Source organism: Anomalospiza imberbis, chromosome 4 (genome assembly GCF_031753505.1).
Source record: "Anomalospiza imberbis isolate Cuckoo-Finch-1a 21T00152 chromosome 4, ASM3175350v1, whole genome shotgun sequence".
NCBI lineage: Eukaryota > Metazoa > Chordata > Aves > Passeriformes > Viduidae > Anomalospiza > Anomalospiza imberbis.
The window spans coordinates 50,662,747-50,674,254 of NC_089684.1; the positions used below are offsets into that span (position 1 = coordinate 50,662,747).

At 45.2% G+C, this 11,508-nt stretch overlaps 1 protein-coding gene across 6 annotated transcripts in view; it reads left to right on the top strand.

The window, feature by feature from the left end:
* FGFR3 (fibroblast growth factor receptor 3) overlaps positions 1-11,461 on the top strand; it is a 55,534-nt gene extending 44,073 nt beyond the window's left edge. For 2 of the 6 annotated variants that reach the window (XM_068188468.1, XM_068188470.1), the window contains exons 9-18: positions 652-845; positions 1,712-1,857; positions 1,950-2,071; positions 3,238-3,348; positions 3,502-3,692; positions 4,381-4,503; positions 6,094-6,164; positions 7,595-7,732; positions 8,169-8,274; positions 8,363-11,461. In XM_068188468.1, coding sequence (XP_068044569.1) covers positions 652-845; positions 1,712-1,857; positions 1,950-2,071; positions 3,238-3,348; positions 3,502-3,692; positions 4,381-4,503; positions 6,094-6,164; positions 7,595-7,732; positions 8,169-8,274; positions 8,363-8,527 — 1,367 coding nt within the window. In that variant the 3' untranslated portion in view covers positions 8,528-11,461. Of the gene's footprint in view, positions 1-651; positions 846-1,708; positions 1,858-1,949; positions 2,072-3,237; positions 3,349-3,501; positions 3,693-4,380; positions 4,504-6,093; positions 6,165-7,594; positions 7,733-8,168; positions 8,275-8,362 lie in introns of all 6 variants that reach the window. The other 4 variants (XM_068188469.1, XM_068188472.1, XM_068188471.1 and 1 more) reach the window with 2 other exon arrangements.
* Positions 11,462-11,508: the final 47 nt, after the last annotated feature.

The window sequence follows — 11,508 nt, forward strand, 5'->3', positions numbered from 1 at the left end:
GGTCTCTAAGAAGTCTTACAAGCAGGAGGTAGCCACTGCTGATGGGCTCATGCCATCACCCTCCTGGCTATCCCATCTCTCTGGGACAGACCTTCCAGCCTTTTCCAGCAGAACTAAGTTTTCATTAAATAATTTTTAATTATTTAATGAAATAATAAGCAGATTTTTCTCTTGAGACTTTCTCCCTGTGTGATGCCTTACTGCTGGGTGCTGTTCAAGCCCCTTGGTCCCTCAGGGCAGGCACTGGTCTGGTGGATGGAGAATCTGAATCAGCAAAGTGCAGCAAACCCAGTGCTGCACATCCAAGGCATCCAGCCACCTTGTGTGGATACGTGGAGAGGTGCAAGGTCTTGGTCAGAGGGACAGCACAGACGTGTGAAGGTGCCTTCAGCCTAGAGCAGTGGTTTTCAGTCTGGGCTGGGGGCTCTTAAAAACCCAAAGTAAAATTACCCCAGAAAGGGCAAAGCAAACTAATGTTTGCAGCTACAGCTGCAGGTGGAAAACCACTGGCCTGGGAGAGTCCCCCCGCTGAATTCACTGACATTGACGTAGCTGAACAAGTCCTGCCCAGATTCTCTGTGCTGTATGTGTGTAGTTGTGTGTGAGCAGCTGCCCACCCTGTCCTGACTGCCATCTTTTGTCACCCTGCAGCCGAGGAGCTCATGGAGATGGATGATTCGGGCTCAGTGTACACTGGCATTCTCAGTTATGGCACTGGCTTTTTCTTCCTTCTCCTGATGCTGGTCTTGGTGATTGTCTGGAGGATGAAAATGCCAAACAAAAAAGCCATGAACACTCCCACTGTTCAGAAAGTCTCCAAATTCCCACTCAAGAGACAGGTAACAGAAAGTAGATACAAGATTCCTATTCCCCTCTATGGTGTCCCTCCTTTTTTTTTTTTTTTTCCTCCATCTCTTTGAAATTCTCTCTCTAGGTGAGAAGCTCCACCAAAAAAACATTGCCCAAGAGGGACATCATTTGGCTGCAAAGAAGTGTAACCCCCTTTTATTTATTTCTATGCCCGTGGAGCTTTGGCAGAGGTGGCAGCTGACTCTGGCTCGTGAGCAGCCCCCACTGCTGTTGGCCTTGCCCAAGAGGTTTTGGCAGTGCAGCTGTGAGTGCCACAGAAAGCACATCTAGCAGAGGAACTCCAGTCCAGGCTCCCTGGAGGAGCGGAGATTTGGAGAGAAAGAGCACTGGTTGTGCTCATTCCTGCTTTCTCAGATGTCACTGGTGAGCCCAAAGCTGTTGCTGTGATGGTGGCAAAGGTCCTCTGTGAAGTTAGAGATGTTATGCTGCATGAAATTGCAGAGGGACAGGACAAAAGACACCGCATAAACCCTACAGTGAGGGGTACGGATTTCAAGTTTTGGCTGCAAGCTCACGGTGGGCATTGACAGTGCCAGGATGGGAAAAGTCACTTCATAGCCTGTATGGGCTGTGGAGATGCAGCAGAACAGCTGAGTGGATTATACCTCCTGTTGCTGGAGGGCACTGGCTGACCTGTCCCTCCTTTCCATCTGCTAAACACTTGACCACAAGTGCCTAATTGAGTGGATTTCTGCAAGGGTGGGGGCATTTCCCAGTTAGAAATTCCCAGAAATCTGTCCATGGGCCCAGAGAGCTCAAACCTCCTCAGTGATCCATCTCGGGCACGGCCTGCCCTGGAGATACAGTTGGCAATAACACTTCATTTGCTCTACCCAAGCAGGTGTCGCTGGAGTCCAACTCTTCCATGAATTCCAACACGCCCCTGGTCCGGATCACGCGCCTCTCCTCCAGCGATGGGCCAATGCTGGCCAATGTTTCCGAGCTGGAACTACCTCCAGATCCCAAGTGGGAATTGACACGGTCTCGGTCAGTCAGAGCCATGGGTTGGGATCTCTGTGCCTGCTGGGAGTGTCCCCACACCAGGACGCCCTAACATACCTGTATATTCCTCCCTCCAGCCTGACCTTGGGGAAGCCGCTTGGCGAGGGCTGTTTTGGCCAAGTGGTGATGGCAGAAGCGATTGGGATTGATAAGGACAAGCCAAACAAGGCCATCACAGTTGCTGTCAAGATGTTAAAAGGTATGGGGAGTCCACAAAGGACAGAACAGCATATTGTGCTGGGATTTCCTCTCTTTGCTTTTAAGTCTTTTTACAAACTAGATACAATAAAAGAAAGCAGGAACAGCCTCTCCTCCCCTTTACCCACATAGCCTGGGGGTGAGGGCTGTCCCTGGAGAGCAGGCAAAAGTGCAAATCCCATCAGGAAGAGGGACTGGGAATTAACCCAGTTCTCTGCCAAGGGGTAATAGCATCCCTAACAAGAAGGGGAATCTCCCTGACTTCTAGCCAGCTCCACAAATCAGCCCACTCCTTACTCCTCCCCTAACCAGCGCTGCCTGTTCTACCAAAAGCTTGTGCAGCAGCCTCAGATGGAGCCTGCGGAATTTCAGCTGACAAACTCCTTCTTGAGGAACTTTTTCATTGAGGAAACTTGGTCCCAGACACCTGAGAAGTTAAAGGGAGACAGAAATGGGGGGTTCAGTCTCCATTTCCCATCCTGCCCCCAGGCACAGTAACCACAGACAGCTGAGGAGTTCACCTGGAGCAAGCAGGGCAGTGAGCAGCCTGGGCTTGAGGTTACATGGGGGTACATTGGGGAAAAAAGTAATATTTCATATCAGAAATGGGTTTGGTTAATTTACATTTCCTTTAGTCTTTTCTGAAGCTGGTTTTGGAAGTAGGAACATTTCCGTCTTTCCAAACCAAAACATTCCTTTGAGGAGGTTTTCTCAATTTTTCTACTTTTGTAGATAGGTTTTTCTAATTTTGCAGAGAAATTGCAACTTTTCATCCAAAAAATGCATTCCCTCCCAGCCCTGACCTTCCACCATCATTAACTCCTGTCCCCTAGAGATGAGGGACAGAAACTATCAGAAAAGCAGGTACTAAAATGTGAATTTTTTTTAATACTTGTGAGGATGAAACAGAAGACAAAAGGCATTACTGATTTCCTTATGAACATTTACTTCCACTCAGTTGTTCTTTTGTCTTTTTTTGTTGCCATGGTAGTAGGTTTTGTTTTTATTTTTATTCTTTTTCCCAAAGTAGAATAAAGCCAAATACCCCCATATTCTGAGTATTGTTTCCCCATCAAAGCCCCACAAGGCTGCACAGCAGTTGTAATATACCCCTAACACTTATTTTCTTCCTGACATTTTTTTGCTTTCCTCCTCTACTTTCTCCAGATGATGCCACAGACAAAGACCTTTCTGACCTGGTCTCTGAGATGGAAATGATGAAGATGATTGGGAAGCACAAAAATATTATTAACCTCCTCGGTGCCTGCACGCAGGACGGTACGTAGCTGAGCAGCCCAGCACTAACAGGGTCGTGGGAGGCTCAGATTTGGCCATCCCTTCTTTGTAATTACTGGCTGCCCAAAATGGCCCAGATGAGATTTGGGTGGTCAGGTCTTCCTCTGCTGGATGCTGATGTGCTCTTCCTTGCAGGACCACTCTATGTGTTGGTGGAATACGCGTCAAAGGGGAACTTGCGGGAATACCTCAGGGCACGTCGCCCACCTGGCATGGACTATTCCTTTGACACTTGCAAGCTGCCTGAGGAGCAGCTGACGTTTAAGGACCTGGTTTCCTGTGCCTACCAGGTGGCACGGGGCATGGAGTACTTGGCATCTCAGAAAGTGAGTTGAGAAACCTCATTTGGTAGAAGCCTTGGTCAAAGCCACGTGTTCAAAGGCAGGAAATGCTCTGTGTGTGGGACAACCCCAGGCAAAACATTGCAGGCTTCTTCTCCATTTAGAGGCCAAATTTTGGTGGATGAAGTATCTGGAGGCTCCATCCCTATGCAAAGTCTACATATGCTGGCTGCATTCCTGAACCATGCAGCTGTACAGCTGTCACCTGCAGGACCATAAGCACCCCCAAAATGCCTATAAAAGCACCAGCGACCCAGACCATTCTGCGAGTCTATGTATTTGGGATACCTTAATTTGAAGATCCTTTCCCCCTCAAACATTATCCTGCACTCCTCTTCCTGGGGGAAGCAGCACAGAAAAGCAGCTGCACGTCCCAGTAAGTGCCCACAGAGGAGGGGAGTTGTCTTTCTCATCCATACATCCCATCTGGAGAGAAAAGGCGCGTGCGTGGTCGTGTCGGCTCCAAGGCCGCCAATTAGGTGTTGCTAAGAGGTGGTTCCCACTGAGCAGGCACGGTGGGGTGGTGACACACAGAGCCAGGAGCTAAGCAGTGCCCACAGCTTTATGAGCCTGGGAGTCAATGAAACAGCAGCTCATAAACCACATGGTGCTGTTGGTTCCAGGCGCGAGCAGCTAACGAGCCCTTATTTATTGGCTTGCTCACCTTTCACAGTGCATTCATCGCGACTTGGCAGCCAGGAACGTGTTAGTCACTGAAGATAATGTGATGAAAATAGCTGATTTTGGCCTCGCTAGAGACGTTCACAACATTGACTATTACAAGAAAACCACCAATGTAAGTACAGAGCTGCCAAGCACACGCAGTTGTCCTTCTGGCAGGGTCATCCCTGCAGCTCGGTCATCCCTGCAGCAAGAGGGCTTTGTCCCACATCTCCCTTTCTAGAGGGGCTTAGGAGAAAGAAATCTGACAGGGACTTCACCTGGTGAGGGACTGTAGATAGTCTAGTCCCAGGAATCTATCCACCATCTGGTTTTGTCCTGACAGATCCTGGTCCTGCTACCAGCTGGTTGTGAGGTCTCAGCACTGGCCAGGATGCTTTAGACTAAGAGAAACTGAGGCTTCTCCCAAACAGGAATGGAACCCTTACCAGTCTGCTCCACTACTGTTCATAAAGGTCCCAAGGAGCTAACTTCTGTCTCACCAGAGCCCATGACAGAGGAATGTCACTTCCTGTGTACCTGGATCTATTTGTCTTTCATGCATTTCTCTCTTTTTTACATCTGAGCTTCTTGGCTCCACTGCCAGGAGTGAGAAGATGGTCCCACACAAGGGCTGAGGCCTGGAGTTGTTCATATTTTCTGTAGAGATGAATTTACAAATGAAGGGCTGAGGAGAAGAAGCCCTGTGTCTTGGTTGAGCCCTGAGGTAAAACCCTAACTAGGACAGAGAGAGGAGATGGCAGTGGAAGATTGAGGGCAGTGCAGAACCTGTGGGTCTTGGGATTGCAAGGGGTTTAGATGTCCAAGCAGTCCTTTGAAGTCCACCATGTCCATACTGATCCACTTCAACAGCATATCAGAAATCTTCCTTAATTGCCAGGATTTCTTAATCATAAATTAATAACAATTCTTGGGAATTTTAATTAGAGACCAGATGGATTTTTCCCAGTTTGAGCTGTGTGGGACAACTGAGAGCATAATCCTATTTGCATATCCTGCCTGTGTCTCTAGTTGTCTCCCACAGTGAGAGAGTGGGTGAGAAGAGGACAAAGTTCCCCCATATCCAAATTATGGTTCAAACACAAAACAGTACTTTCTGTCTCCCTGCAGGGGCCAAGCAAAGCCCCAGAGAATTATGATTAATCTAGTCTTTCTCATCTTGTATTTCTCACATGACAGTCTGCGTTTATGATCCTGATGTAGGATGGGATCAGACCTCTTCCTTTTAGCCTCCAATAGGATCAGGATGTGTTTCTTAGAGGACCTGGCCCTTGCCTTCACTCTTTGGAAGTTTCCCTTCAAGCTGAGCCTAAACTAGGCTTGGACTTGGAGTTAACTGTACTTTCCAGACAAAGAGATGGAAAGTGTTGTCCCATGCTCTGCCACAGAGTTCACTGTATCTGTGAACCTTGAATGCCGTTCCCATACAAAGATTTAGATGCACTGATATGTTAAACCTGCCTTGGCAGTGAAATACAGTCCTCTACAGAGAGCATTTACTGAAGAGATTGTCGGTGAAGATCCAGGGATCAAATGCTCTAATCTGTTTATATGTGGCCACTGCTGCTTTGCCCAGTGACCGGGAAGGCAGATGTGGTTGTTAATGAAAATGTTTCAAACTGGATTAGAAAAGAAGATTCAGATGGTGCCGTTGTGGCTGGGGGAATATGCTGATGGGATGTTCCCATTGTCTTCCTAATTACAGGGTCGGCTGCCTGTGAAATGGATGGCTCCAGAAGCCTTGTTTGACCGGGTCTATACTCACCAGAGCGATGTGTAAGCAAACCCACACTTAAAAAAAAAAAAAAAATAATATGACTGGGAAATCAACACCCATAGTATCTTACAGACAAAAGTACTGCTAAGCATGACCAGGGCTCGTTCCTTGCTGGAGTGCATGGGGATGCAAAAGTACAGGAATTGATTCCAAGCTGCATCTTCATGCACGTGGTTTTATTTTGCTGTTATCTGGTTGCTTTCATCTGAGGGTCTCTAGGGAGCTGCTGAAAAATTACTGGAAAGCAGGCAGGTATTTCGTCCACTTTATAGATGAGGTGATTCATCCAGCAGTTGAAAAATACTGTGCCAAAAACACCTCATGAAAAAAAAAAATTACCCTCTGTGTCCTCCACACTTTGCCCCAGACTGTTACACTTCAGTCAAGGATGTGGAATGAGCTTGAAATATTCTGCCTCTTGTTAGAATTGATCAAAGAATATTCAGCAAATATAGTCTCAGATTAATTTTGCCATTTCATTTATTTTCTTTATTTTTCCTAATCCTGTCTCATCTGTTTTAGTGCCTCTGCAATAACCAAACAGCAGAGCACTCCTTACATGTAAATGAGTAACACATCTGAATTTTGCAAGGGCTGAAGCAGCTCCACATATACACTAGCTTTTTATTGTAATATTTGATCAATAGTGGCATTTTTATAGCTGGCCTGCCTTATCCCCAGAGCTCACAGCTCGCGATTGGACAAACAAATCCTTTCTATTTCTGTATTTTTCAGATATTTTGGCTTTTATTGATCTTAAATCATAGTTTCCTTGCTTAGGTAATGCCGCAGAGAGCATGACAGATAAATCAAAGCTAGAGAATGGGACAGTGAGTGTGCATGAAAGTGAAACAGAGACAGATAATCCCTGTTTTTAGAAAGAAAATGAAGAAGGCAAAAGATATTTTTTAAAAAAGGACTTTTAACCAGAGCACAGCTGCGGGACTGAAGTGTGTAACATTAGTGCTCTGCTGATTTTTGTTGGGGTATTTTTCTCCCGGCTTGGCCAGTGAAATGGGTGTTGTAACAAGCAAGTTTTGGTATCAGCTTGCACAATTAGTGGCCTGTGGTTCCAAGCCTGCAATTCAGTGAAGCCGTGCATGAATAATTTGATTTGTTCCATTCAGTGGAGCTGGTGGAAGACCTAACAAAGAGCTGGCGGTGATAGATGGGCTGTCACCTATCTGATTAAATGCTCATTTCAATTTCAGACTTGGTGCCTGGGATTTCTTTGCTATTGAGTTGGATCAGCAGAGATCTCCAAGTAACTAGTAAAAATGGCCTAGGCAATTAGTCATGCTATTGATGACTTTGTTAGATATGCATGGCTGCACAGAAATAAAGCTGAGCAAGGGGGATGGGATATGGGGGGGCTTGGAAAAAAAAAAAAACCCTCATTGAATTTTAAAGATCTTTCTTTGGTTTCCAGCTGGTCTTTTGGAGTGCTACTATGGGAGATCTTCACTTTGGGAGGGTCTCCATACCCAGGAATTCCCGTTGAGGAGCTCTTCAAGCTCTTGAAGGAAGGCCATCGGATGGACAAACCTGCAAACTGCACCCATGATTTGTGAGTGTGTGGTGGGGGCGGACCTTGCTCCACCCCCCGCTCTCTCTGAGGCCAAATACACCCCGCTGGGCTCTGGGGTCTGGGCTGTGGGGACATCCCCACTGGGAAATGGCGTGGCCATCTCCGGGTAGACTTTCCTCAGCCCATGGCTGCTGAGCGACACACAGCACCTCCCCTCGCTGGGTGGGTGGCACCTGGGGATGTAGCTCTGGTGTGTCACCATCAGGACAGGTCCTCTTCCTGCTCTGAGGGCACGGTCATGTGTCAGATGATCAGTAATGAGGACCATAGCTCCACAAAACCCTCCTCTTCCCCCCAGCTGGCCATGGCTGAAGCCACGTTGGCCACAGATGTTCATTCAGCGATTTGGAGATGGGTGAGCAGGTGGGTGGGTGTCACTTGGCCACATGTGACTGTCCCATGTCCCCACGTGCAGGTACATGATCATGCGGGAGTGCTGGCACGCCGTCCCCTCGCAGCGACCCACCTTCAAGCAGCTGGTGGAAGACCTGGACAGGGTCCTCACTGTGACATCCACCGATGTGAGTGTGGCAGGATGGGCGCGGGAGGGGGTCACTTGGTCCCTGGCATGGGGGACACCCAGCACTGATGGCTCTGTCGCCCTGGCAGGAGTACCTGGACCTCTCAGTGCCCTTTGAGCAGTACTCGCCGGCCGGCCAGGACACCCACAGCACCTGCTCCTCAGGGGACGACTCGGTCTTTGCACATGACCTGCTGCCCGATGAGCCCTGCCTGCCCAAGCACCCACCCTGCAACGGCGTCATCCGGACGTGAGGACCCCCAGGGCACATGGACAGACGGACGGACAGACGGGCGGGTGGGCAGTGTGCCCGTGGCGAGTGCGGGGCGCCGAGCATGAAACCGTACTGAAGGATCTTCCAGTGGAACTGTGTGATGGTGCCTGGAGATTTGTGTTGTTGACAAGCTGTTCAGGGTTAAAAAAAAAAATTAACTTTTTTTATAATTTTTTTTTTTTTTTCCCCTATTGCTGTATGAAAAGTCAAGAAGCACTGTTTGGCCTGAAGGAACTAATCTCTTGCCAAGATGATCTATCCTAGATGAATTTTTGTTTGGTTGGTTTTTTGTTTACTTTCCATTTTGTTAGGGATCTTTCTTTACTACGCAGAATGTTGAACCTGGGGGGTGCTGACACCTCCCAGCCTCCGCGCTTGCGTTCCGAGTGCCAGAGTAACCGTTCTGTGCCTGCAATACGAAGAAAAGAGAAAAAGAAATCTTCCTTTAAAGAAAAAAAAAAAAAGAAACACACGCAAAAAAAAAAGTGTAAAGAATGTGGAAATTCTTCGCTTATGCAATCTGTACATGAACCTTTTTGGTGGAGCTGAAAAGCCACGTTGCCTGCAGGGATTCATATATTTATAAAAATATCTATATTTTTGTTGTCGTCGTTTTTATAGCTTCAGGATCGTACTACCCAGCTACATAGAAGGAATCCTTTTCGGAAGAAGAGAAAACAAAGCTAAGTAAAATGCAAATTGTCATGGAGAAATGAAAGTAAAAAATAGTAAAAAGAGATGGTCAAGTCATCTGAAGTGTCAGCACCTTGGCCCTTGCACGGGGCTGGGGGCGACGGGTCCGTGCCAAGGCAGGAGCAGACCCCAGGGATGGGCAGAGACCCTGTGGGGTCCCTGGGGAGCAGAGCGTCACCCACCTGAGAGCGGAGGGTGCCCTGACACCTGGCTCCTGGAGCCCACGTGGCATCTCAAGTCACACCCTGACCTTTGAGAACAGCCAAATGGGGGGGAAAAGGAATAAATCTCATTTTTGGGGTTTGCCTGTTCTTGCTTGCCAAGGGTGAGTGGGGGGAGCAGCTCCTCCATCCACCCCTCGACGCCAGAGGTTTGGCTCCATCAGCGTGCAGTGACTCGGAGAGGGAAGTTACGGGTACCTGTAGGCAAGAGCCTTTAACTTATATCAAAAAGGTTTATTCCAGAGAATCTGTGTATATATCTATAAATATATCATGTATATATATAAATAAATATATTAAAAGAAAAGAATGTATAATACTAATGCAACATAAAGCAGTACTGAGAGAGAGAGTCTCAAAATACGAGCATTGCAATCTAGGATATACTGATCTGGGCAAAAGAAAAGATGTTTTTGATTGTTTTGTATCTTGACAGTTTTGTTTTAAAAATTGTACCTTAACATGTATATTTGTAAAGTTATTTATAGACATTAACATATCTGTTCATTGGTTTAAATAGCATAGCGTTACTGTAAACTTTAAATTTCACCAAACTTAAGGGTGTTTTTTTTAACTTATTAAAAATGGAGAAAAAATATATTAATCAAGTTTTTCCTTTGTGTTTATGGGAAATATTGAAAGAATGTATAGATGTACAGTCCTTTAACAAATTACATTTAATGTTATAAATATATATATATGTATTCATTAAAAAAATATTAGTTTATCCTGGATTGCAGTGAGCAAAGGTAAGTTTATTTTTCAATACATCACCAGTGGTTAAAACCAAACAAATAGCAGCAGAGAGATGATTTTTACATATTTCAGAAAAACAGGGCCAAGAATTCTTCCATCAGTTTAACCACTGTGCATTAAAGGGGTGTGGGTGTTTATTTTTCTATTTTCAAATGAAGGTATTCTTTGTGGTCGATTTAATAACAAGTATGCAGCAAAGTGAAATGTTGACTTTGGATGGTGGCAGGGTAGGTTTTTTTCTCTCCTCTTTGCCAGTACTGTTGTATTTTGGGCTTCAGAAATGCCAAGTGAGCAAAATAGTGACACTGTTTGCAGGAGAGCTGCTACAGCTGCATTTCTTTTGCATCTAACACATTGGAAAGTGCCAGTGATGCCTGATTTTTGGTGTTTAGAATGCTGTGCTGTTTTGTTCCTCAATGCCAGATAGCCGTGTAAAAGCACAGGAGTGACCTAAAGAATGTTAGCATGGATCAAGCTGACAGTGGGGGAGGTTTGGGCTGAGGATGTTTTGTGGGTGAGGTTTTTTATTTTTTGTCCAGAAGACTTCTTTATGTACTACCAGAAGAGGCAAAGCAAATTACATCCTGAATTCTTATTTTTTCATTTTTCTCTGGTGCATATTGCATATCAATGTTGCAGAATAACAACACATGACAGCATCTCATTTAAAGATTTTTTTTTTCTTCTTAGAGCCACAGAATCCTTATCCTAAAATAAATAATTTATAGTTTGAGATTACTTCAATGGAAGTTTGAGAAGGTAGATTTCTATAGATTTTTGTTTTGTTGGAATAAAAAAAAATTTTTTGGTATTTTCTTACAAATGTCTGCTAATTGTGTACATTCCAAGTACTCGAAGCAAAGAGTTTTCCTGTACTGAAAAAAGAAAATGTACAAAACTGTGCATGGTTTTAAATGTTACTAGATATTATAAATATATATATATAATTTATTGAGTTTTTACAAGATGTATCTGTTGTAGACTTGTTGACTTTAACATTTCTTATTCAATGCTTATATAGTTTTATAGCCTGGACTATTATCTTTAAAAGCTTAAAAAAATTAAAAGTTCCAATTTTGTTACATTTTATACTGTTGATGTTACAATCCACAGGTTTGCATAGTGTGATTTTTGCAATGAGCAACTCTGTTCAGTTTATTTTAATACTGTACTTCTGTGCCTGACAGCTGCAGCTGTTGAAGGTGTGAGATGAACACTAAATAAAACTATTCTGCTTTTGTTAACATGGGAAACTTACTTCTACCAAAAAAAAAATAAACAAGTTGATAAA